Source organism: Pecten maximus, chromosome 17 (assembly GCF_902652985.1).
Source record: "Pecten maximus chromosome 17, xPecMax1.1, whole genome shotgun sequence".
NCBI lineage: Eukaryota > Metazoa > Mollusca > Bivalvia > Pectinida > Pectinidae > Pecten > Pecten maximus.
The window spans coordinates 27,393,539-27,417,963 of NC_047031.1; the positions used below are offsets into that span (position 1 = coordinate 27,393,539).

The following is a 24,425-nucleotide window of genomic DNA, read 5'->3' on the forward strand; positions in this document are numbered from 1 at the left end:
TTAGTAAAGGACTGCTTCAATGTTACATGATATAGTATAAACTGGTCACAACAATACCATATTACAGCCATTTCTGTTTCTAATTTCACTACACAGTAATACAAATATGGTTGGAGTTATTTTCTAACCAAATATAATACTTTTGAATCCTTGGCTGACTTCCAGGACTATTTCAATCTTTGGGTTTATTGTGGAGAGTTTACTATTTAAATCTTTGGGATTATTGTGGTGAGTTTATTTTTTAAATCTTTGGATTGATTGTGGAGAGCTGACTATTTCAAGAAATGTCAGTAGTTTACAGTAAGTTTGGTGAACGAATGTCTGTTGTGGTATTAAACATTTCAAAAAGAAATAAAGAAGTTTTATGAGATTTGAGTTGTTGAGTGATAAAAAATCTAATATCAATTGTGTTATATAAATTTGTGGGTTTTTTGGCAGGAGGAGCTCACAAAGGTCAAGACAGAGTCGGGTTCGGGGCAGTCGTCAAGAAGTCAGTCGGGTGGAAAGGAAAGTAGAGTCTGTACAGTTCAGTGATCAAAGTTCAAAGTTCATTTGAAGATCTTCAACTCTAAATACATGTACTTCAAAGCATTTAAACTCCATTAATTCACTTAATCATATCATGTTTTATTAATTGGGGTCAAAGTTCATCTTTAAAATTTTTGTCCCATCAAGGTTAAGTAAATGTTTATCATTTACTGTATAACATGAAATGTTTGTTGTGTATAAACTTGGAATTCTTTGTTTTCATAGTTACTATAAAATATTGTTGTGTTTTATTTTTACATTAATGTTGAGCTAAAACAAAAGTTTGTACCAACAAAATGAGTTTGACCTCCAAACCACAAAAGAAAGTACACATGAACATTTCATGTTATTCAGTATTTGACCTGCAAAAGAATCAGTTTCATTTGCGGAAATGTGTAAATGAAGAATTAGTTAAGTCATTGATAAAAAAACTCTTGATGAAAACCCAAATTGGAGGCATTACTATTAATTAAACTCATTTCACGGAAGTAAGATCATGAAATTTCACTTAAGTAAAATCATGACATTTCATTTAAGTAAGATCATGTCATTTCGCTGGAGTAAGATCATGTCACTTCGCTGGAGTAAGATCGTGACATTTCACTGTAGTAAGATCGTGACATTTCACTGTAGTAAGATTGTGACATTTCACTGTAGTAAGATCGTGACATTTCACTGTAGTAAGATCATGTCACTTCGCTGTAGTAAGATCGTGACATTTCACTGTAGTAAGGTCGTGACATTTCACTGTAGTAAGATCGTGACATTTCACTGTAGTAAGATCATGTCACTTCGCTGTAGTAAGATCATGTCACTTCGCTGTAGTAAGATCGTGACATTTCACTGTAGTAAGATCGTGACATTTCACTGTAGTAAGATCGCGACATTTCACTGTAGTAAGATTGTGACATTTCACTGTAGTAAGATTATGACATCTCACTGTAGTAAGATCGCGACATTTCACTGTAGTAGTAAGATCGTGACATTTCACTGTAGTAGTAAGATCGCGACATTTCACTATAGTAGTAAGATCGTGACATTTCACTGTAGTAGAAAGATCGTGACATTTCACTGTAGTAAGATTGCGACATTTCACTGTAGTTATATCATGACATTTCACTGTAGTAAGATCATGACATTTCACGGAATTAAGATCGTGACATTTCACTGAGGTAAGATCATGACATTTAACTGAGGTAAGATCATGACATTTAACTGAAGTAAAATCATGACATTTCACTGAAGTTTGATCATAATATTTAACTGAATTAAGATAATGACATTACACTGAAGTGATATGACAATTCACTGATTAGAAAGATCATGACATTTCTCGTAAGTCGAATCATGACATTTCACTGAAATGAGATCATGACATTTCACGAAATTAAGATCATGACATTTCGCTGAAGTAAGATCATAACATTTCACGAAATTAAGTTCATGATATTTCACTAAAGTAAGATCATGACATTTCCCTGAAATAAGATCATGTCATCTCACTAAAGGTCGTGACATTTCACTGTAGTAAGATCGTGACATTTCACTGTAGTAAGATCGTGACATTTCACTATATTTACATTTGGTGTGGCAATGCCCTTATATATTACTAGTAAATCCCTACCAAAAGCAGCTTCATCTATGAGAGTATAACTGAAGTTGCCCTGAGGGCGTATGAATATCTCACTTGCAAAAAATGTAAAAAAAAAATTATTTTTGCGATTCATTAATAGAACGTAAATATAAGCGATAAACTGCCTAGATGCGGCAGACCTACTGGTATAACTGCCACATGTGTCACAGACAAACAATCATGGTGCGCTAGCGCGCACCATTCAGTTTGTCTGTGACACATGTGGCAGTTATACCAGTAGGTCTGCCGCATCTAGGCAGTTTATTGCTTAAGTAGTTATATCATGACATTCACTGCCGATACCGATATGAGATTGTTGTCCTTTGTGACGTAATGCTACTTCTCTTTTTACTGGCATAATAAATGACATAAAATTCTGTACTTATCTCTAAAATGAAGCCCTTGTCCAAGTTTCGCTAAAGATCTTTCATTTTAAGATGTCTAACGAAGGAAATATTCTTTTAATCCATTAATGCTTTCCTATAGACAATTTTAAGGAATGGTGATGAAATTTGGGTCAGATTTTTTTTTCGTGTGTACGTTATTTATTCCATGTAACTCCAGGGAAAATCATCCTCTATAAAACCATAGGGCGATTTAGAAATAAATTCAGGGTATTGATACTTTACCAATGTTTCAAAAATCATGTATCATAGCATATAGATATACATTTCTATGATGGGTTACTTTTCAGTGCTGTGATATATGTAAAACAGGGTATTAAACATTTATAGCATTGTCATCATAGCCTATGCATACTAATGGATGTGTGAGAATAGTGTGTGAGAATAGTGTATGAGAATAGTGTATGACAATAGTTTGAGATTGGTGTTAGAATAGTTTGTGAGGATGGTGTGTGAGAATAGTGTGTGAGAACAGTGTGTGAGAATAGTGTTAGTGGTGTGTGAGAATGGTGTGAGGAGGGAGTATGAGCCTTAATTGTAGGGTGTTGTATTGTGTGGTTGGTTGCATATAGAATATAATGCCCTCGCCAGTCACCTAGGCGACAATGGTATGTATTTGGTTCACCTTCCCAACTTCATGTGTTTTCCCAGGGTTACCCTGAAATTTTGCCCCTTTTTCTCAACAAAAGTGATTTAATGTACAACTTGTTGTTTTATTGTGAAATGAATTCAGCTGGTATAAAGTAACTGACGTGATTTTATGGAATGTCCAAGAGTTCAGCCTTTCGATATAGATAAAAATTCGCCATTTGCGGTAAATGAGAATTTGCCATGTTTGATTAAAGATGCTACAGCATTCACAACGTATACTCATGTCAGACAAATGCATAACATGACATCCATGCTGTAGAAATATATTTATTGTGATTTTCAAGTATGTTTATCTTTAAAGTAGCCAAACAAGATCGGGTATTTGACCTTAGGTTAAAGATTATCGGGATCCAAATAATGATTTATTCACACTTGAAATTTAAAACTTAAAACATATGTTTAAACTCTTTGAGGGCGTAATAGCAAAAAATATATGTATCTCTCAGTATTGTATAAACATAAACAACACTTTTAATCTTGATATCAAATGTTTCTTTCTACACAAACAATGTACGTTTTAAACGTGTCGTAACGTTACAAGACCGTCTGGTCTAAGGTTTGTAAGGCTGTGACTGAGTGTGCAATTTGTATTGTTTACTAGAGAAACATTTAAAAGGTAAATTGTTTAGAGTGTAACGTTTGATATCGCATATTTCCAGCGTGATGTGTCTTATTGAAATCATCCAATTCTTGATTTCAATCGATCATATGAACTCTTTGTCGGTGATGTGAGGTTATACTTGGCCTAATATGCTTATGAAATGTCCTACAAGGAAAAGTGCGAGAGCATAGATGGTTTAAAAAATGTTTTTAGGAATGCAATGTATTTGTGTCCATATCCGAGTACAGATTCATTGATAAAAACGCCAGAATGTTGTTTGTGACTTTTAATCAAACCCACTCTCTTCCCAAACACAATACGGGGTGATTTCCTAGGGTAGGCTTTGTGTTTAATAGGTCAAATATGTTACTATTGATTTTGACAGTTCGAGGATATTAAATACTGAGATATTCAAATACAAAAATGTACATTTTTTATTACGTTGTAAAATGTTAATACAACCATTGTTAGATTTTATACATATTTTAAAGACATTATCTTATATTTTGATTCATATTTGTTCGACTGTACCTAACTCTGAACCTATTTTGAACGGTACAATTATCTTGTGTGTCTTTTGTGCAATTCTTAATGTTCCAACTTGATGTTAAAAGTTAGACATGGTAGACATACAATGTACAAGGGTAAATCGTAGTCTTAACGGTAAATCAACATATTAGATTGTTTGGTCCAATTTCAGTTATTTTGCAAAAAGGACATCATTAAATGAGAGCTAGCAATTTTATATGTAAAGATTAGTGGGTCTATATATTGTATAATATACCATACGCGATTGTAAATATTAATTGGATGTCAATGGAAAACAACATTTATTCCAATCCAATTGAAAGGTACATTATTTTGTATGCTGTAATTTTATTACAGCGTATCTCCTTCAAGGTTTTCATTAAGGTAGTTTGGTGGTGCCAAACCTTCGTGGATATTTAATATAACAGATAATAGTACATATAATACACTGTGTATCCACTTAACTCTTTCCATTTCCGTGGCTCCTTATCAACCACAAACATTAATTAGCTGTTCAAAATAATTAGCTGTTCAAAATCAGAATTATAAAGTGCTGGGTGGATGACGGAGGTTTGTTTCCTTATACACTGTCACATAGTGGAAGTTAAGTGGTGTTTTGATCAGCCTTACTGCACCTATCGCTAACCAGATACATCGCTGTGTTAATATGTTAAAACTTATAACTGGTACATTGTATATAAATATAGATATGGAACTCGCCCATTAACACTTCAAATCGTAGAACACATATCGATTAGGACGAATTTGGCCTTTTATTAAATCTGGAGGATTTGTCTTCAAATATTTAAATACGAATGGTTTATCTTCAAAATCGTGAGTAGTGCTTAACCCTTTTCAAAGGAACTCCAACGTCAAAGAAATGGTGTGTTCGATTTAACTTTCATTTTGATCGCCAGACAGAGCTAAAATGGAGAAAATATACCATATAATTTTTAAAAACCCAACATGTCAATTTTTCTAATATTCTTTTTACTGTAACATTCCCTGTACTGCTAGAGATGGTGATATATACGTATATAACTGTCTCAGATATTCATTTATACTAAGGAATCACCAAGCTTTTTCACACTGTATTATTGTACATTGTACACATTTTATACAATTACAAATCGTTTAATGTTTTGCAGATTTAGGCAAAACATGGTTCGTTCTACTTAAGCATTTTACTTAAACCTTAACGTAAATGTTGTTCCCTTGAAAAGAACAGATATTTTTGTCAATAAAAGTGTTTGAATATCACTGAGTTTCATGTCTAGATTACATGGAAATGTCTGAAACTTAACAATGTCCAAATTGAATATTTCAAACTTCCATTATCATAGAAATAGACATCTACGGGAAAAGATGGTTAACAATACATTAATTAATTTTTCAGCGTTTCCCACTTATCCTTAAAATTTGATTTATTGAACACTCTCTTTGTGAATACTCATTTTTGTATGAACTCTTGATTTCGTTAGCCACTGTATCAGTCAATCCAAAGCGTTTTTACCAACGGCACGTCATTTTGTGATATGATTGGCTGATAAAATAATCTCTAAGCCAATGAAAATGGTTGTTACATTCGCGATTAGTTAACGATATTTACTGTGAATCCAATATTTCGTTTGGCATGTTAAACAGATATGTTAGGTCTTAAGTTAGTGAACACATTCCGTCCCTTCAGAAGTCTAATGATACTGGCGTTTTGGGCTTGTTATTAACTCAAAGGGCTGTTGAAACTGGCCTCGGTTTCCTCAACGTTCTTTAGCTTAGAATCCCTTTACTTGAATAAGGATTGATAAGGATAATTAGTTAAAGAATGTTGATGAAACTCGCCACCGATCTACATGTACAAAATGAATGTCCATTCAATTTATGCAAGATATATTATTATGTTTAAGATAAAAGTCAAGCCTTAGATAACTTAGTTTGATAGCGTTGTCATTTCCGTCCATGTTAAGTACATTTATTAGGTAAAATGTTTTGAAAGCATTTTTTTCTGCCCGTTCGTTTAAAAGTCAAAATGACAATGACGTGTCAAAACCGCAATTTAATTGCTAAAGATATTTTGATAGATTTTTTATTTTAATGTCCGTCCAGCACGCATGGGACCACAATCCTATGTATAAGTCGCAACTTTCTGATTTGAAGATATTTTGGAATATATGTGGCTGTATGCTGTCTGTCAAGTACATGTCTAGGCTACAGTTGATCAATCAATATTGTTTCATACATTCCGTCCAATATGTGTCAAAGACACAGCTTTAATATGTTTTTAGACGAATGTCTGTATCTCTTGTAATATGAGGGACATTTAATTATTTAAGCTAGCACATAGCGGCAGGTAGATTTTAAAACAAGATAATGCTCTCGTTTTGCCGTAAATGGAGCTAAAGACATTGCTCATTGAAGACAATATGTACTAACATGCCTCACACAACTTAGCATATGTTCAGAAGAACAACAATAGATGTGACGAAGTTGTTACATAATGAAATTAACTGCTATCATGATTTTATTTACTATTTATTATTTTTTTTTATTGTCATTATTTTTGTATGTGTTTGACAAATTTTATTTGATCGTGTTCTACATAAAGACGAGTCTTAAACTACTGGTATGTTTTACAGGGTAAATTAACGCTATTCCATTGTTACACCTTTTTATTGTGTTTTACCTTTTGTGTATTGTCTGCACTAGACATGGATTGAATAACATTGTGCTATTTTGCTCAAGTCTGACATTGAATGACGAAATAAACATGTAAACAATGACCCCGAGTTGTGATGATTGTAGTACAAATAACCCCGTTTTAATTAACCGTCATTCACTTAAAGAAATTCCTTCACGAGATATTTTCCATAAAATTGCATTACGGGGGAAAATTACGTTAAAGAATCTTCCTTATATTCTGATGATTCCCTATGAAGAATTTCAAGTCCAGGACTGTTGATGAAACTGGCCAAGAATTACATGGAAATATCTGAAACTTAATAATGTCCAAATTGATTATTTCAAACTTCCATTATCATAGAAATTGACATCTACGGGAAAAGATGGTTAACAATACATTCATTTTTCAGCTTTTCCCACCTATCCTTAAAATTAGATTTATTGTACACGCTCTTTGTGAATACTCATTTTTGTTTGAACTCTTTTGATTTCGTTAGCCGCTGTATCGGTCAATCCAAAGCGTTTTTACCAACGGCACGTCATTTTGTGATATGATTGGCTGATAAAATGATCTCTAAGCCAATGAAAATGGTTGTTACATTCGCGATTAGTTAAAGATATTTACTGTGAATCCAATATTTCGTTTGGCATGTTAAACAGATATGTAAGGTTTTAAGTTAGTGAACACATTCCGTCCCTTCAGAAGTCTAATGATACAGGTCTTTTGGGCTTGTTATTAACTCAAAGGGCTGTTGAAACTGGCCTCGGTTTGCTCAACTTTCTTTAGCTTAGAATCCCTTTACTTGAATAAGGATTGATAAGGATAATTAGTTAAAGAATGTTGATGAAACTTGCCACCGATCTAAATGTACAAAATGAATGTCCATTCAATTTATGCAAGATATATTATTATGTTTAAGATAAAATTCTATGCCTTAGATAAGTTAGTTTGATAGCGTTGTCATTTCCGGCCATATTAAGTACATTTATTAGGTAAAATGTTTTGAAAGCATTTTTTTTCTGCCCGTTCGTTTAAAACTCAAAATGACAATGACGTGTCAAAACCGCAATTTAATTGCTAAGATATTTTGATAGATTTTTTATTTTAATGTCCGTCCAGCACGCATGGGACCACAATCCTATGTATAAGTCGCAACTTTCTGATTTGAAGATATTTTGATAGGAATATATGTGTCTGTATGCTGTCTGTCTAGTACATGTCCAGGCTACAGTTAATAAATCAATATTGTTTCATACATTCCGTCCAATATGTGTCAAAGACACAGCTTTAATATGTTTTTAGACGAATGTCTGTATCTCTTGTAATATGAGGCATATTTAAAGATTTAAGCTAGCGCATAGCGGCAGGTAGGTTTTACAACAAGATAATGTTTGTGTCCCTTGTTCTCGTTTTGCCGTAAATGGAGCTAAAGACATTGCTCATTGAAGACAATATGTACTAACATGCCTCACACAACTTAGCATATGTTCAGAAGAACAACAATAGATGTGACGAAGTTGTTACATAATGAAATTAACTGCTATCATGATTTTATTTACTATTTATTATGTTTTTTATTGTCATTATTTTTGTATGTGTTTGACAAATTTTATTTGATCGTGTTCTACATAAAGACGAGTCTTAAACTACTGGTATGTTTACAGGGTAATATAACACTATTCCATTGTTACACCTTTTTATTGTGTTTTACCTTTTGTGTATTGTCTGCACTAGACATGGATTGAATAACATTGTGCTATTTTGCTCAAGTCTGACATTGAATGAAGAAATAAACATGTAAACAATGACCCCGAGTTGTAATGATTGTAGTACAAATAACCCCGTTTTAATTAACGATCCTTCACTTAAAGAAATTCCTTAACGACATATTTTCCATAAAATTGCATTACGGGGAAAAAATATGTTAATGAATCTTCCTTATATTCTGATGATTTCCTATGAAGAATTTCAAGTCAAGGACTGTTTGTTGATGAAACTGGCCCAGAATTTGAATTTTCAGGCCCTAAGCATCTCTGACGAGTCCTAGAACGTCGAAACAGATGTGCGATACAGTTTGAAACTGACTTGAAATCTTGAAAAGTCGGCCTCATTCGTTATATAGTTCCAAACTGACTTGAAAATACGTCTTATTTGAAAATAAGACTATAATATATATTATTCAGCTTATGAAGATACCGACAATATCCAGAAGGTCCGATTCGAATAGGTCGCATTGTTATTCCTATATAAGTATTTCTACGCCATTGCAATGTCAACGAAACCTTTATCAACGGCCTGTCAAATTTCACCATTTTGTACAAAATAAGACTAAGTAGATCACTTACCATGTAAACAGCTTTAAAAATCAACCTCATTCGAAAATAAGCCTTTACTAACAAACAAGCTGGTTTTGCTTACTATTAAAGAAAATAAGCCGCGTCTAATATTCGATTTGTTTTTGATATCTTATACGATACGAAAAACACTCAAATTATGCTATCCGACAAATCTGTCGTATATTATATCAAGAATCATTGTGGTAACTTGTGCTAGATCAACTGTATATGGAATCTTTCCAATATTAACACAATGAACAAAACACAAGGAACCCCAAACTCTAAATATAGCGTCGCACGCCTCAGAAAATCTTACATAATGAAGTTTTGTCTTATGCCATTTACATATAATTTGATTCTACACAAACATGTAGTCTGGCAATGTTCCAAACACGAAACACTACTGAAATGTGTGTGACATTGGAGGAAAACAAAGATAATTTCATTGAAACATATTATTTTATGATACTATCTGTCAAAGAATGACATATAATCATACTAATTAAGAAAAACAGATTCCAGCAGTAATTCCGAAATGTTATTGTCAAGGAGTGAAAATATGATTTCATATGAAATTATATATATTTATACAGGCAAACGTGTTACGTCAGAGTGAGGTTAAAATATCAGTCATGTGAATCATAGTTTATGTTGAGGGCGCGAGGGAACGACAATGAACATGTATATACCAGATAATCCGGGTAGATATTCCGTTTTTAATTTTGTTGCGCTTTAATATTTATATAGACTTTTACGTTTTTCTTTCATTTCATTCTCTTCGTAAATATTGCTATGTTCGCCCACCGTCTAGCACACGTACATATCCAGCCATCACTTAAGTCTTTGTAGTTGTTTTGAGAATACAGAACCGTACGAGAATTCTGTATAATTGATAAACGAATGAAAATGGGGAGACCATGACTTTAAGAATTAATAGCGTACATATTAAATCACTATCTGCTAAACGAATGCACAGAACACCTTAATTTGGTATAAACAGTATATTCCCTAAAGACATATTCCATGTGCTCTACATCGGTAAAATCTGGATGGATATTTTAACTGCCCATATGACGTCACGTACAGAGGAGTGGTGATCTTTAACAGACAATTACTACATTGAATTGTGCGCAGCTACCACGTCATGTGACTAGGGGTCTAATTTACAACCGGAATGTTTGTACAGAAAATGGCGACAAATACCCTGTCAATATTCATTTGATGTATAATTGAGATGATAATGTTGTTTTCTTTGGATGTTATGATTTGGTGTTTTAGGTGATCAATACACCACGACTTGTCTCGTAATTCTGACAGGTAAGTAATAGCAATGTAGGTAGTGTATATATCTAGTATTATCAATGGTGGTATATGACGTTGTTCTAAATATAGATCAGTTTGTCTATGTACAATATACACATACTGTTAAACGCCTGTACACATTTCAATACACACTAGACCTGATGTTATACCTGGTAACGAATAAGAGTCTACTTAACACAATACCTAGGGCTAGGGTGTTGAATTGTCTGCTCTCACTAGGTTACCACGGTGATATATATACTTATTTTTGGTTTAGCTTTGCTTATGTTATGTTTCAGCTGATAATCGTCCCTCCTCGATTTCATCAAATATTTGACCATTGCATTACTGGAGCTTCCGTCAATGAAAAAAGTATTTTTGTATACAGTGCAGATCCGTATTCATTGTTCAGCATGCATATATGCTTATAGCTGTACAGTAACTGTATATGGGGGTTAGTTCTCCAAATAGACTGTAATCCCCCATCATAAACATCCCATATGATAAACATTTTTTCGCCTTCAGATAAAGTCAGTCAGTAGCTATAGGACATGATAAAACACATCACGTGACAAGGTTGTATTTATAAGAGGGTTGTTTACCTGACATTTAAGGAAGTGACCTTGTAATGTTTAACTTAATCAACAGGTAGTACAATCCATTGTGTCCATTTTCTCAGGCAGAATTGTACATACAACTATAATTTACTGTATTAGTACCAAAGCTGAATACCTATTTCTCCTTTATTGTTAGAATATCACAGGAAGTATTAGAAACCTTTTTCTAAAGATATATTGTCGATTGTAAAGAGGGGAGATTCATATAGTCCGCTGATGATCCTTATAAATCATTACACAAGTATTTATTTGATATAACCTCCAAATAATACAGAACCACCGCTAGAAATAGTTAGGTAGGGTAATAGAAAAAAGGTAGATAGGATGGTATAAATAAAGATAGAAATAGTTAGATAGGAAATGGTAAAATAGATTGATATGAAATAGTTAGATAGGAAATGGTAAAATAGATTGATATGAAATAGTTAGGTAGGGTTATAGAAAATAGGATGGTAGAAATAAAGATAGAAATAGTTAGATAGGAAATGGTAAAATAGATTGATATGAAATAGTTAGATAGGAAATAGTAAAATAGATTGATATGAAATAGTTAGGTAGGGTAATATGAAAATAGGTAGAAAGGATGGTAGAAATGAAGATAGAAATGGTTAGATAGGAAATGGTAAAATAGATGGATATGAAATAGTTAGATAAGTCGATTGAAAATTGTTAGAAAATAGACAGGAAAAAAAGTAATCTATATAGCTGTGATATAGTTACGTAGGAAATAGATAATTAGATAGGAAACAGTGAAATAGATAGATAGGAAATAGTAACATAGGTAGATAAGAGATACTTAGATAACTAGATAGGAAAAATAGAAAATATACACGGTCAGTGTCTTAAAATATAAGCTGTATTTTGGCGAGGGTAAAGAAAGACAAAAGTGACGAGCCTGAGCCACTTTTGTCTTTCTTTACCCTCGCCAAAATACAGCTTATATTTTAAGACACTGACCGTGTATTCTATTTATCCTGCGACAGTCATAAAAATAATCATTTTGAAGTGAAACGGTGTCAAAAATGACAGAAATAGGTTCGCCTTTTAAACGTAGTTTCACTTTGAAGTAGTTTAGTCGAACTGACGCACGTGCTAAGATTCCAAAATACAGCTGTTTTCCGTCACTGCCGTATACAGCAAAAATATATATGGTGGATGTATTCCGACAATGCGGTGGCAGTTGCAGGATAAAGCATAGGAAATAGATATTTAGATAGGAAATAGCAAAATAGATAGATATTAAATAGTTACATAGGTAGATAGCGGATAGGAAAACAGTAAAATAGATAGCTATGAACTATTCCATAATTAGATAGTAGATAGTTAGATAACTAGATAGGAAACAGTGAAATAGATAGCTATGAAATAGTTACTTAGCTACACGTAGACAGGAGGTAGGTAGATAACGAGACAAGAAAAGTAAAATAGATTGATATATGAAATAGTTACGTAGGAAGATAGGAAATAGGAGATACCAGGCCCAGTTACTACATTATGTACAAAAAGGGGAAGATTGATCGTTTATAAAATATCATGTTGATGATTTTGCAAAAAATGTCCCGTATTATTTAGTTCAGTTTATTACCAGTACAGGATCAACTAAGATCATCCACACTGGTTTCGCATACGTAGAGTGACAAATCATTAATTAAAATCAATTATGACAATAGTTCCAACTCCCATACAATTTCGGCTTTATATGTACATAACATATGCTGATCTTTCAAATGCCTGTCTAATCTGTTTTTAACAGAATTTACTGTAGGTGCTGTGATAATTAATTCCGGTAAGTTGTTCCAAATTCATTTTATATTATGCAGTGAAAAATAGAATGGCTTCTACGATCTTTCACCGTGTACGTGACAAACTATTATACGGTTGTAAGATCCTGTATATCCTACTAACACTTACAAGATGTTAATCACAAACATAATTCTGATTATTATTTTGATGTTTTTATTTATTGTCAAATTTTTGTTCTTTTAGTCCCTTGAACAACATGAAGAGAGCGGCTCCAACTTCAGAGGAAGGTAATTATTTAACGAGGGTTAATTGTTATTTAGTTAATTGTTACTAAGTTAATTGTTATTAAAGGGACTTAATGGTTAGATTTCCATTTATTAATATACATGTATAAGAAAATGTATAAGAATTAAAAGTACGTAAAAAGTTATGCACTTTGTGTTAAATACAAAATTTAAAATGATAGACCTAGTCACTATTTCAAATCATTATCTTTTGGCGAGTGTAAACAATGATATTGCACATGCGCGATGCGGAAAATTGTTGACATTTTCCTTTGATTCCATTTTCGTCGGGTGAAAGCGAACTTACTGAAATCACGTGACGCACTTGGCTCTATCCGATTAAAGCAGCGTTGGAGTAAATTGGTAACATTGCCAATGTTTCACAAGAAGTGCCATGATCTTGTAAACAGTCTAATTTCACATATCACAACGTGTTCCGAAAATCAAATGTCTGAAGTAAATTGATGAAATCTAACCATTTAGTCCCTTTAAATTAATTTTTATTAAGTTTAAGTAATGTCGTTGTATTCGCATATTAAAGCCTGTAATCTTATATACTTGCGGAAAAAAGAAAAGCAAGTTCGGGTTTTCAAATATAACTTTTAAACAGGTGGTATAATTCAATTGAATTTAACACTGAGCTACCTATTAAAATGTTCTCCAGTTAAGATTCAGTCGACCGTAACCCCGCTCGACGCTGCATGCTTTCAGCAGATTTTTTTTAAAAAAAATGTTCAGCCGGAGTACTCTTGTGCCAAATGTGCTGGTAAATCATTACAAATCGAACAGTACAGATCAGTTACACAATATTTCTTTTCGAAGCTATTGTACAGCACAATGTCGTGTTTGAATGAAGTCGATATGGGTAGGATCATTGCTCTGATAATGCAGGGGCATTCGCAACGTCACATAGCCCAGCAATATGGTGTACAGGAGACAACAATCTCGCATTTAGTTAGGCGTCCAAGAGCCCCAGGGAGATTGGATGACCGTCCCGGAAGCGACGTCAAGATAGAGGCATACGTCTCTCGCACCTCCGTAACCGGTTTAACCGATGGCGACGGAGACTGCACGTCAAGTTGCCAGCTCTTATGGTCGGGCAGTGTGTCCAAGAACGGTTAGGAATCGTTTGCGAGAGTTTCATTTAAGGCCTCGACGTCCCTTTGTTGGTCCGCCACTTACGCAGTGGCGACGTCAACATAGAACAAATACAGTTGTTGCTTGCACATGGACCTAATCGATTTAGCCCATTAGAGACGCGTGTGTTCACTGACGAGTCTCGCTTTACAGGTCAAATGGACGACAACGTGTCTATCGACGTCGTGGTGGGCGATATTCTGACGCTTGCATAACGGAAAGGGCCATATTCGAGTGAGGGTCTGTTATGGTATGGGCAGGTATATCTCAAGGCGTGAAAACACCTCTCGTGGTTATCCATGGTAATCTTACAACATTCAATAAGGTATCGGGATCAGGTCTTGAGACACACGTTCTTCCTCTTATCCATCATCGTAACCTGATGTTGCCGCAGGGCAACGCGAGGTCCCATGTTGCTAGTGTTTGTCGGAGCTTTCTGGCTCCAAACAACGTTTCAGTTCTTATTTGTCCACCATACAGTCCGGTTATGGCCCCAATCGAGCATTTGTGGGACAAGCTAGACAGGAAGATTAGGAAACGCGTCAACATCTCATATAACGCCGCTCAACTCACACAGGTCCTTATTCTGGAGTTGAACAATATCCCTAAAAGGGCAATAAACACTTTGGTGGAGTCAATGTTGAGAGTAAGAGCAGCGACTGATATCAGGATCGCGCACACACGCTTCTAATTTGGATCAGGAAACGGCGTAGAGAACCCTTGTTTTAACGGTATTCACCCAAACACCGTTTGTGATAGGGCAACAAAAATCATCAAAATGTATTCAGTAATGATGAAATAATCGCGAAACCCTCACCATGGACACATCATCAAAGAATTATGTAAAATATTAATTATAGAAAATTAACTTCCGTTTCTTTTTCCGCTAGTATGTATACAACATGTTCTGAGGTAATTTTGACGGATTAACTTTTCACTGTTTTGCCAAACGATTAAAGCGGTATTGAATTGTACTGCTGATGTCTAAAAGGAATATTTTTTCTGTAACTTTAGTAATATCTTCCTGTTAATAATAGTAATTTTATCTCGAACTCATTTTATCTTAAATGTGTGTAATCCATTGTCGTTGATTATAATAACAGCTTACTTGGTTTACGAATTGCAGCATTTGAAACTTGAAATATTCGTCAAAATGTATTAACAAACATTTTCATGATTTTCAGACTTGCCGACTCCATCTGAACTCTGTGGGTATGTTAAACTTTCATTCTACTTAGTTTTCTGCATCACTTACTCTTCTGTATGAACGAGAACATCTTGTATAAAAAAAATTATTTTTGAACACTCCCAATTAAATAGAATTTCTATGTCATTTAATTACCAATGAAACATCCATTAGGTTAGTTACCGTCATAAGGTACTGACCAGTATACACAATTGATACAATAATTTTGTAAATACATGTAGATAGATGTTTATAGATCTATGTTTATCAAAACCAAAGTTATTTTGAAAACCGGTCCTAGATTTGTATGACAAGTGTCGGTTATGAAGCAGAGGACGCTTGGCCTTACTGAACACGTGGTCCTATCCATCTTTTTTTCTTTTCAATGATCTCCATGCAAATATATATATATGTATATATTTTGCTCTAGTTTTGTCAATTTTGTGTCAAATTTTGTTTCTTTGTCCAGAGTATTTGGAGTCTCTAAATTCCTTTTTTAGGGTTAATGAATTCAATATTTAGAGTTTATGAATTCAGTATGTGAGGTTAATGAATTTAGTATGTGAGGTCAATAAATTCAGTAATTTGGGTTAATAAATGCAGCATATGGAGTTTTGGATTTTATTTGAATTCGGTATTATACTCATTTAATTCGGTATTCAGAGTTTATGAATTAGGTATTTCGAGTTTATGAATTAGGTATTTAGAGTTTATGAATTCAGTATTTGGAGCTTATATGAGTTCGGTATTTGGAGTTTATGAATTAAGTATTTAGAGTTTATGAATTTGTATTTGAAATATGATGAATGGTTCGATTTTGTTTTTGGGAACCGTTAATATTTGGTTTTGTTTATTTTGTTTAACGTCCTATTAACAGCTAAGGTCATTTAAGGACGGCCTCCCGTGCGTGCGACATGCATGCGTGTGGCGAGTGCGTATGTGTGTTTTGAGAGGCTGCGGTATGTTCGTGTTAAGTCTCCTTGTGATAGGCCGGAACTTTTGTCGATTTATAGTGCCACCTCACTGAAGCATACTGCCGAAGACACCCAGCAGCACACCCCACCCAGTCACATTATACTGACAATGGGCGAACCAGTCGTCCCACTCCAAATATGCTGGGCTCTAAGCAAGAGTAGCAACTACCATTTTTAAAGACTGTGGTATGTCTCGGCTAGGGGACAGAACCCAAAGCCTTCCTCACAGCGGCGAACGCTCAACTAAGGGCCAAAAGTGAGGCATTGTCAAGAGAGACATTAGGAAGAAGGAAGTTGTTAAGAAAGAAGAGAAAAGATATGATCCCAAATTCAGTCGCCTCTTACGATCATGCAATGTGGGCAGCGGGTACAATTCTTACGCCCTACCTGCAAATAAAGCTGACTACGAATACCTTTCTGGATTAAATGGTATTGTTTTAGGACTCCCTATACAAGTCGGGGTGTGACAACAGAACAAATATATTCATCAACTAAATATCCAATACATCCAACACCATATAGCACAATGAAAAAATAGGGTGGGGGATGGGCAATAGCACTAATTGATTCATCAACTAAATATCATGTCGAGCTCCAAATGGTACAAAGCAATGACTGAGATGGTAACAGCAGACCACTAGGTATATCAACTGAATATCCAACACGTACTCCATATACATTTGTAGCACAATGAAAAAGAACACTTCCAAATTATATTATGATGTCGACCACAAGGCCTCTCTATAGTCTTCATCAATTTCTGGTCAATTTCGTAACACACTCAGCGTCTTAACACTAATATCTTCATAGAAAAGCTTTGTCATGTGATTTATCATCTAATTCAGAATACACCAGTTGTTACCCACGAAGAACTTCAAAGTTGACGCTATCAACATAACTGATAAAATCAGAACCAGACAGCAACATCCCCATCTAACAGGTAAGTTCAGAAACAGACAACAAAGCCCTCAATTAACAGGTAAGTTCAGAAATAGACAGCAAAGCCCTCAATCAATAGGTGAGTTCAGAACCAGACAGCATCACCCTCATACAACAGGTAAATTAATCGATAACATGAGATCAACTCATTATTTTATAGTCAAAAGGGATGTCAAAATCTGGATTAGGATGTGCAATTGACCCATAATTTCAATGGATTTCAATAAATTTAAAACAAATTTGATATCGGATTTCCAAAGTAGATGTGCACTATTGATTATGTACTCAATTTCAATTGAATTGAATTAAAACCTAACTAAAGTATTTCATTGTCTCTTTAATTTGTACAGTTAAAACAGATGCAGAAATCAAACCCGACAGGACACATGCAAACATTACCTTCACCGTGTCGAATGATTTCGATATAAAGAGGAAACAATCGGTGAAGGATATCCGTCAGAGGCTTGATCTCAAAACGAAGACCAAAGACAGATTCGGGGATATCGGTTTTATCATACGTAAGGGTATTATACATGTTTAATGCACTAAGGCTACCAATTGGTCAATTGCCTAACTCAAGTCAGATATTGGCATCGAGACAGTCAAACAGACGACAAGGCAAACAACAGACAACGAGACAGTCAATTAACAGACGGCAAGGCAGACAACAGGCGACGAGACATTCAATTAACAGACGGCAAGCCAGACAACAGGCGACGAGACAGTCAATTAACAGACGACAAGGCAAACAACAGGCGACGAGACAGTCAATTAACAGACGGCAAGCCAGACAACAGACAACGAGACAGTCAATTAACAGTCGACGAGGCAGACAACAGGCGACGAGACAGTCAATTAACAGACGGCAAGGCAGACAACAGGCGACGAGACAGTCAATTAACAGTCGACAAGGCAAACAACAGGCGACGAGACAGTCAATTAACAGACGGCAAGGCAGACAACAGACAACGAGACAGTCAATTAACAGACGGCAAGGCAGACAACAGGCGACGAGACATTCAATTAACAGTCGACAAGGCAGCCAACAGGCGATTAAACAGCCAAAGCCAGAGGCAGACGACTAGATAGTCAATTGAGAAGCGATTGCATAGTCAGTTGACAGGCAATTACATAGTCATTTGGCGGGTTATCAGATAGTCAATTGTCAGAAGATTTGACAGTGAATTGGCAGGAGATTAGACAGTCAATTTGCAGGCGATTGCAGTCATTTGGCAGGCGATTAGTCAATTAGCAGGCGATTACACAGTCAATTGGCAGGCGATTAGTCAATTAGCAGTAAATACATATACAATTTACAGGCGTTTAGACAATCACTTTAAAGAGGAAATTGTCAACTGATCAAGCAGATACATGCGATGCGAGTATAGGTATTTAGGTCAAACTTCCTGAATAGTTATGTTAAAAATAAACATGTTAAATTAAGACAGGAATAACAAAAACAAGAAGATGTCAATGTTTTCCGTATACATAAAGTATCAATGCAATTTAGAAGTTCATTTTCGCTCGAGTTTAATATGTTGATATGGTATTATTTAATATAGAAGCAGTCATTTAACATCACACTTCAGTTGATATATCAAAACGATTATTTTAGGATCAGGAATATTCCTCCTATCTCTGTGTTGTAGAGTGTATCATAGTATCGGTGGACATAAGGCCTCCTCGGACACCATTTGAACCTACAGCACTCTGCCTGGCAGAACGTGTGAGAGCATTCCTACTTTATGACGATATCACACTTTCCGACGAAACACAGACCCGTCTTCACGTGAAGAAGAAGTCTATAAATATCACTCTTAAAGATCGTCCTACTGACGGTAAGTATTGTTAAGCCAATTCATTAAAATACTACTGGTGTCATTAATTTGGGGGGGGGGGGGGGGGGGGGGCTACGGCACTCCCACATTTCTTCTTGATCGCTAGGACAATTCTTGTTGCGTTCGACTTCCATTCTAGTACTATCCGAACGTTGATAATTCTCGTAAATGGGGTTTAACACTCTCACATGGACGATGTTAGATTCGTGAAATGAGGTTAAACTCACATGGACGATGTAAGACTCGTGAAACGAGGTTACACCCTCACATGGACGATGTTAGATTCGTGAAATGAGGTTACACTCACATGGACGATGTTAGACTCGTGAAATGAGGTTACACTCTCACATGGACGATGTAAGACTCGTGAAACGAGGTTACATTCTCACATGGACGATGTTAGACTCGTGAAATGAGGTCATATTCTCACATGGACGATGTTAGACTCGTGAAATGAGGTTACATTCTCACATGGACGATGTTAGACTCGTGAAATGAGGTCATATTCTCACATGGACGATGTAAGACTCGTGAAAGGAGGTAACACTCTCACATGGACAAAGTTATACTCGTGAAATGAGGTAACACTCTCACATGGACGATGTAAGACTCGTGAAATGAGGTAACACTCTCACATGGACGATGTTAGACTCGTGAAATGAGGTCATACTTCGACATGGACGATGTTAGACTCGTGAAATGAGGTTACACTCACATGGACGATGTTAGACTCGTGGAATGAGGTTACATTCTCACATGGACGATGTTAGACTCGTGAAATGAGGTTACATTCTCACATGGACGATGTTAGACTCGTGAAATGAGGCCATACTCTCACATGGACGATGTTAGACTCGTGGAATGAGGTTACATTCTCACATGGACGATACTCTCACATGGACGATGTTACACTCGTGAAATGAGGTCATATTCTCACATAGACGATGTTAGACTCGTGGAATGAGGTTACATTCTCCCATGGACGATACTCTCACATGGACGATGTTAAACTCGTGAAATGAGGTCATACTTCGACATGGACGATGTTAGACTCGTGAAATGAGGTTACACTCACATGGACGATGTTAGACTCGTGAAATGAGGTTACACTCACATGGACGATGTTAGACTCGTGAAATGAGGTTACACTCACATGGACGATGTTAGACTCGTGAAATGAGGTCATACTTCGACATGGACGATGTTAGACTCGTGAAATGAGGTCATATTCTCACATGGACGATGTAAGACTCGTGAAATGAGATCATACTTTCACACGGACGATGTTAGACTCGTGAAATGAGGTTACACTCTCACATGGACAAAGTTATACTCGTGAAATGAGGTAACACTCTCACATGGACGATGTTAGACTCGTGAAATGAGGTTACACTCTCACATGGACAATGTTATACTCGTGAAATGATGTTACACTCTCACATGGACAATGTTAGACTCGTGAAATGAGGTTACACTCTCACATGGACAATGTTAGACTCGTGAAATGAGGTCATACTCTCTTGTACTTTCACTTTGACAATGAGAATCTATTTACAAAAAACATGTATCGTTGACCTGGCCAATGACTGTTTCGCGATATAACGATGAACTCTCACTTAGAGGATACGAATCTCGAGATAAAAATCTTCTCTTACCTGAGGGTGATTACACCAGAAAATCGTAAAAGCTAAAATTAGAAAGGACGTGTTTTAATTGATATCGGTTTTAGATGTTCAAAGTACCAAGAGTCACAGATTCTTTTCACCTTGACGTCGATAATATGATGATGTTACGGTAATGTTGATATATTCATTACTAGTTCTCACAGCAGACTGTCTATGTTGCTAGGTCTACCCCTTGTTGGTATTGGACAGGCCGCCTTCGCATTCCATGTTGGAAAAGTTGTGATCCTTCAAGGCACGGCGATATCTGACTCAGTGACGTGCATACAGTGGTATAAAGTTGAAGATGATGGTACAGAACGCACGATAAATATAAACAACAAGAAATACCTCGGAGGTTCTCGGCAATCTCCGTCACTCATAATTGCGCATGCCACAAAAGAAGATGGCGGTATATATATCCTCGAAGCTACAAATGTCAATGGCACAGTACGGAGTGAGAGGTCTCAACTCATCATATTAGATGGTTTGTAGTCAGACTTTGTTAAGGGAGATATGCTACTTAAATATCATATTCATATAATACCTAGATATCTCCCTTATATCAATACAATACCAAGTAATTTCTCTTGTATTGATATAATGACAAATTATCTTCCTGATATTAATACAATACCTAGTTATCTCCCTTATATTAATATAACAGACAGTTATCCTCCTTTTATTATACAATATCTAGTTATTTCACTTATATATATCAATACAATATCTCCCTTTTATTAATATAGTACCAAATTGTCTACTTTATTTTTATACAATACTCAGATATATCCCTTTGTATTTATACAATACCTAGGTATCTCCCTTATATTTATAACATACCTAGTGAAATACAACACCTAATATCCGTTATATTTATAAAATACCTAGTTATCTCCCTTATATTTATATAATGCCTAGTTATCATCCTTATATTTATAAAATACCTAGTTATCGCCCTTATATTTATACAATACCAAGTGAAATACAACACCTAATATCCGTTTTATCGATAAAATACCCAGTTATCTCCCTTATACACTGTACCTATGCATTTCCTAGTTATCTCCCTTAATCATTTTGATTTCTAAAGAATCGGGAATTTTTTAATTCCTGTTTTGATTTTTCTGATCTCGCTCCTAGATCTGCACGTCATTGGCTCCGAACATAACACACGAGTCGGTAATTCTAAGAACCTACAGTGTTAGTCATGATAAGCGACCAAACAACATGAAATAGGTCAAAAGGAATGTTAAAATCTGAACGGTGAAGGGCAAAGGACCCATAATTCAATAATGTTTATATAATAACGAGTTTATCTCCATTTTATCATATTGCATGATTTTCAGTGTGGGATGACACTCGATAATGGCATATCACTATTTCCACAGCCGGAGAACAACTTGAGCCGTGGACAGACGAGCCGTCAAACAATGAGAACGAGGATGATAGTGACACAGACAGTAGTAGTGAGGACGAGGATGCCGACAAGTACAGCGTCCATATAAACAGTACGACTAACACTACAGACAGCTCAGTGCAAAATTCTTCCCAGAATGCATCAGTGTCCGCTTCCGGTGTCAACACGACGGCGGACGGTGTAGCGGCATCCACAGAGGAGGACGGTAAAAACAAAATTACAGCTATTGTGAATGAGGCTGCGCACATTCTTGGTGAGAATTCGAGGAGTTTGGTGACGTCACTTGTTTCGCCATATGTGGACAAGACTGTGAGTCGCGTGCGGGCAGAGTTCGCGCCTCGTTTAAATGAGGACGATTCCAGTGATGATGACCAGGCCTTACTTCCGGAATTTAGTTTGACGAAGGAGGAAAGTCGTCAGCCTGTAAGAACACGTAAAGACTCCGACGACTGTTCGCGGTAACGTTACATGAAAATCTGACCTATTAACAGTGACGTCATGCAAAGGCAGAGACGTCATACAAGAGATAGAATATTTTTGTTAAACTTTAGTGTAGTGAAACAATATTAAGATTCTTACTTCGGACGTCAGTGACGTCATATAGCTAAAGTGACATTTCATATATAGGATATTCCCTTTAGCGGACGCAAATCAAAATGTAATTGGATTAAGATTTCGACGTCGGGTCAATTCAAAATGACGTGAAACGTTGTATAGATAAATTGGGGCTATATAGAATCATCTCGTTATATGTACGTGGACTGATGCAGGATTAATATTCTGACGTCACTTCTATGACAGCATATAACTCAAATCATAAACGATATTCTCGTCACGTTCCGATACCGTATCTAATCTCGGGAATGGCATAACAATACTTGCGTTGTTCTGACGTAGTGGAATATTCGGCGTTTAGCCGTCACGAAAGAATGCACCTTTTTGAAGTGGGATGTGGTGAAAAGCTCTTAAAAATGCTTAGTTGGATTATATTAGCTATCCTTTGTGATTCCGTTTCTGTGTACTCTTAACAAATTATCAAATGTTTTTTTGAAAAAAGGGTGAAAATCATGGAAATTTGACATTGACGTTATAACATGACTTTACTTTATGATTCGTACACAAGAACCCTTGTGATATGTCTAAGTGCTAATTCATAACATTGGGGAATTGGTGGATATACATGTACGTTACTTCAAAGCTGTTAAATTCCAAGGGACTAATATTTCGCGGTTGTTGTAGCTTTGCGGTCATTAAGTTTCGCACAACCACGCCTTGTAAATATTCAGACGTAAACACTTCTGTACAGTCATGTATATATCAATGTTCACTGGATGCTTGTTTTCGCATTGTTTTCAATGAATTGTGAATACAGCGAAATTTAATCCCCGCGAAAATTACCAACTATACAGCATTGATGTTTATAGGATGTAATGATATCCAACTCCTATTGTTGATGATAAATATCCATTACAAAACTATGCATTTAAATACTCACTGTCATATTGTGTATACATAAATCATTGGGGGCCACGGTGGCCAAGTGGTTAAGGTGTCCCGATACTTTATCACTAGCCCTCCACCTCTGGGTTGCGAGTTCGAAACCTACGTGGGGCAGTTGCCAGGTACTGACCGTTGGCCGGTGGTTTTTTCTCCGGGTACTCCGGCTTTCCTCCACCACTAAACCTGGCACGTCCTTAAATGACCCTGGCTGTTAATAGGACGTTAAACAAAAATAAACATAAACATAAACATAAACAAGTAATCATAAAGCGTGGAGCAGAAATTCTTTCGTGTCATTGGCTTCTTGTGGGAGTTAATGTCGTAACAAGACTTGATAATCAGCAAAATCGACAGGTCGAATTACACGGATACAAAGCACCTTCTGATTGGTGCGTTACAAGGATACAAAGCACCTTCTGATTGGTTCATAACACGGATACAAAACACCTACTGATTGGTTCATAAC

The 24,425-nt window shown here is 35.7% G+C and overlaps 2 protein-coding genes across 2 annotated transcripts in view; both read left to right on the forward strand.

Annotated features, from left to right (window-relative positions):
- Positions 1 to 2,251, forward strand: part of LOC117315272 — a 57,656-nt gene extending 55,405 nt beyond the window's left edge. Inside the window, exon 34 of the mRNA XM_033869420.1 lies at positions 439 to 2,251. Coding sequence (XP_033725311.1) covers positions 439 to 534 — 96 coding nt within the window. The 3' untranslated portion in view covers positions 535 to 2,251. The remainder of the gene's footprint in view (positions 1 to 438) is intronic.
- An 8,230-nt stretch (positions 2,252 to 10,481) lies between these two features.
- LOC117315459 lies at positions 10,482 to 23,950 on the forward strand. Its single transcript, XM_033869653.1, has 8 exons — positions 10,482 to 10,675; positions 13,264 to 13,307; positions 15,626 to 15,653; positions 17,447 to 17,541; positions 17,891 to 18,058; positions 19,190 to 19,378; positions 21,227 to 21,526; positions 22,431 to 23,950. Exons 2-8 carry the CDS (start codon positions 13,277 to 13,279, stop codon positions 22,919 to 22,921), a joined length of 1,302 nt encoding a protein of 433 aa, XP_033725544.1. The 5' UTR covers positions 10,482 to 10,675; positions 13,264 to 13,276; the 3' UTR covers positions 22,922 to 23,950.
- The last annotated feature ends 475 nt before the right edge of the window (positions 23,951 to 24,425 follow it).

Excerpts from the sequence above, each read along its gene's own strand:
- LOC117315459 (XM_033869653.1), top strand. The coding sequence starts at position 13,277 with ATGAAGAGAGCGGCTCCAACTTCAGAGGAAG. Across the intron at positions 15,654-17,446 it reads ACTCCATCTGAACTCTGTGG|AATACACCAGTTGTTACCCA; the intron begins GTATGTTAAACT and ends CATCTAATTCAG. Across the intron at positions 19,379-21,226 it reads TAAAGATCGTCCTACTGACG|GTCTACCCCTTGTTGGTATT; the intron begins GTAAGTATTGTT and ends CTATGTTGCTAG.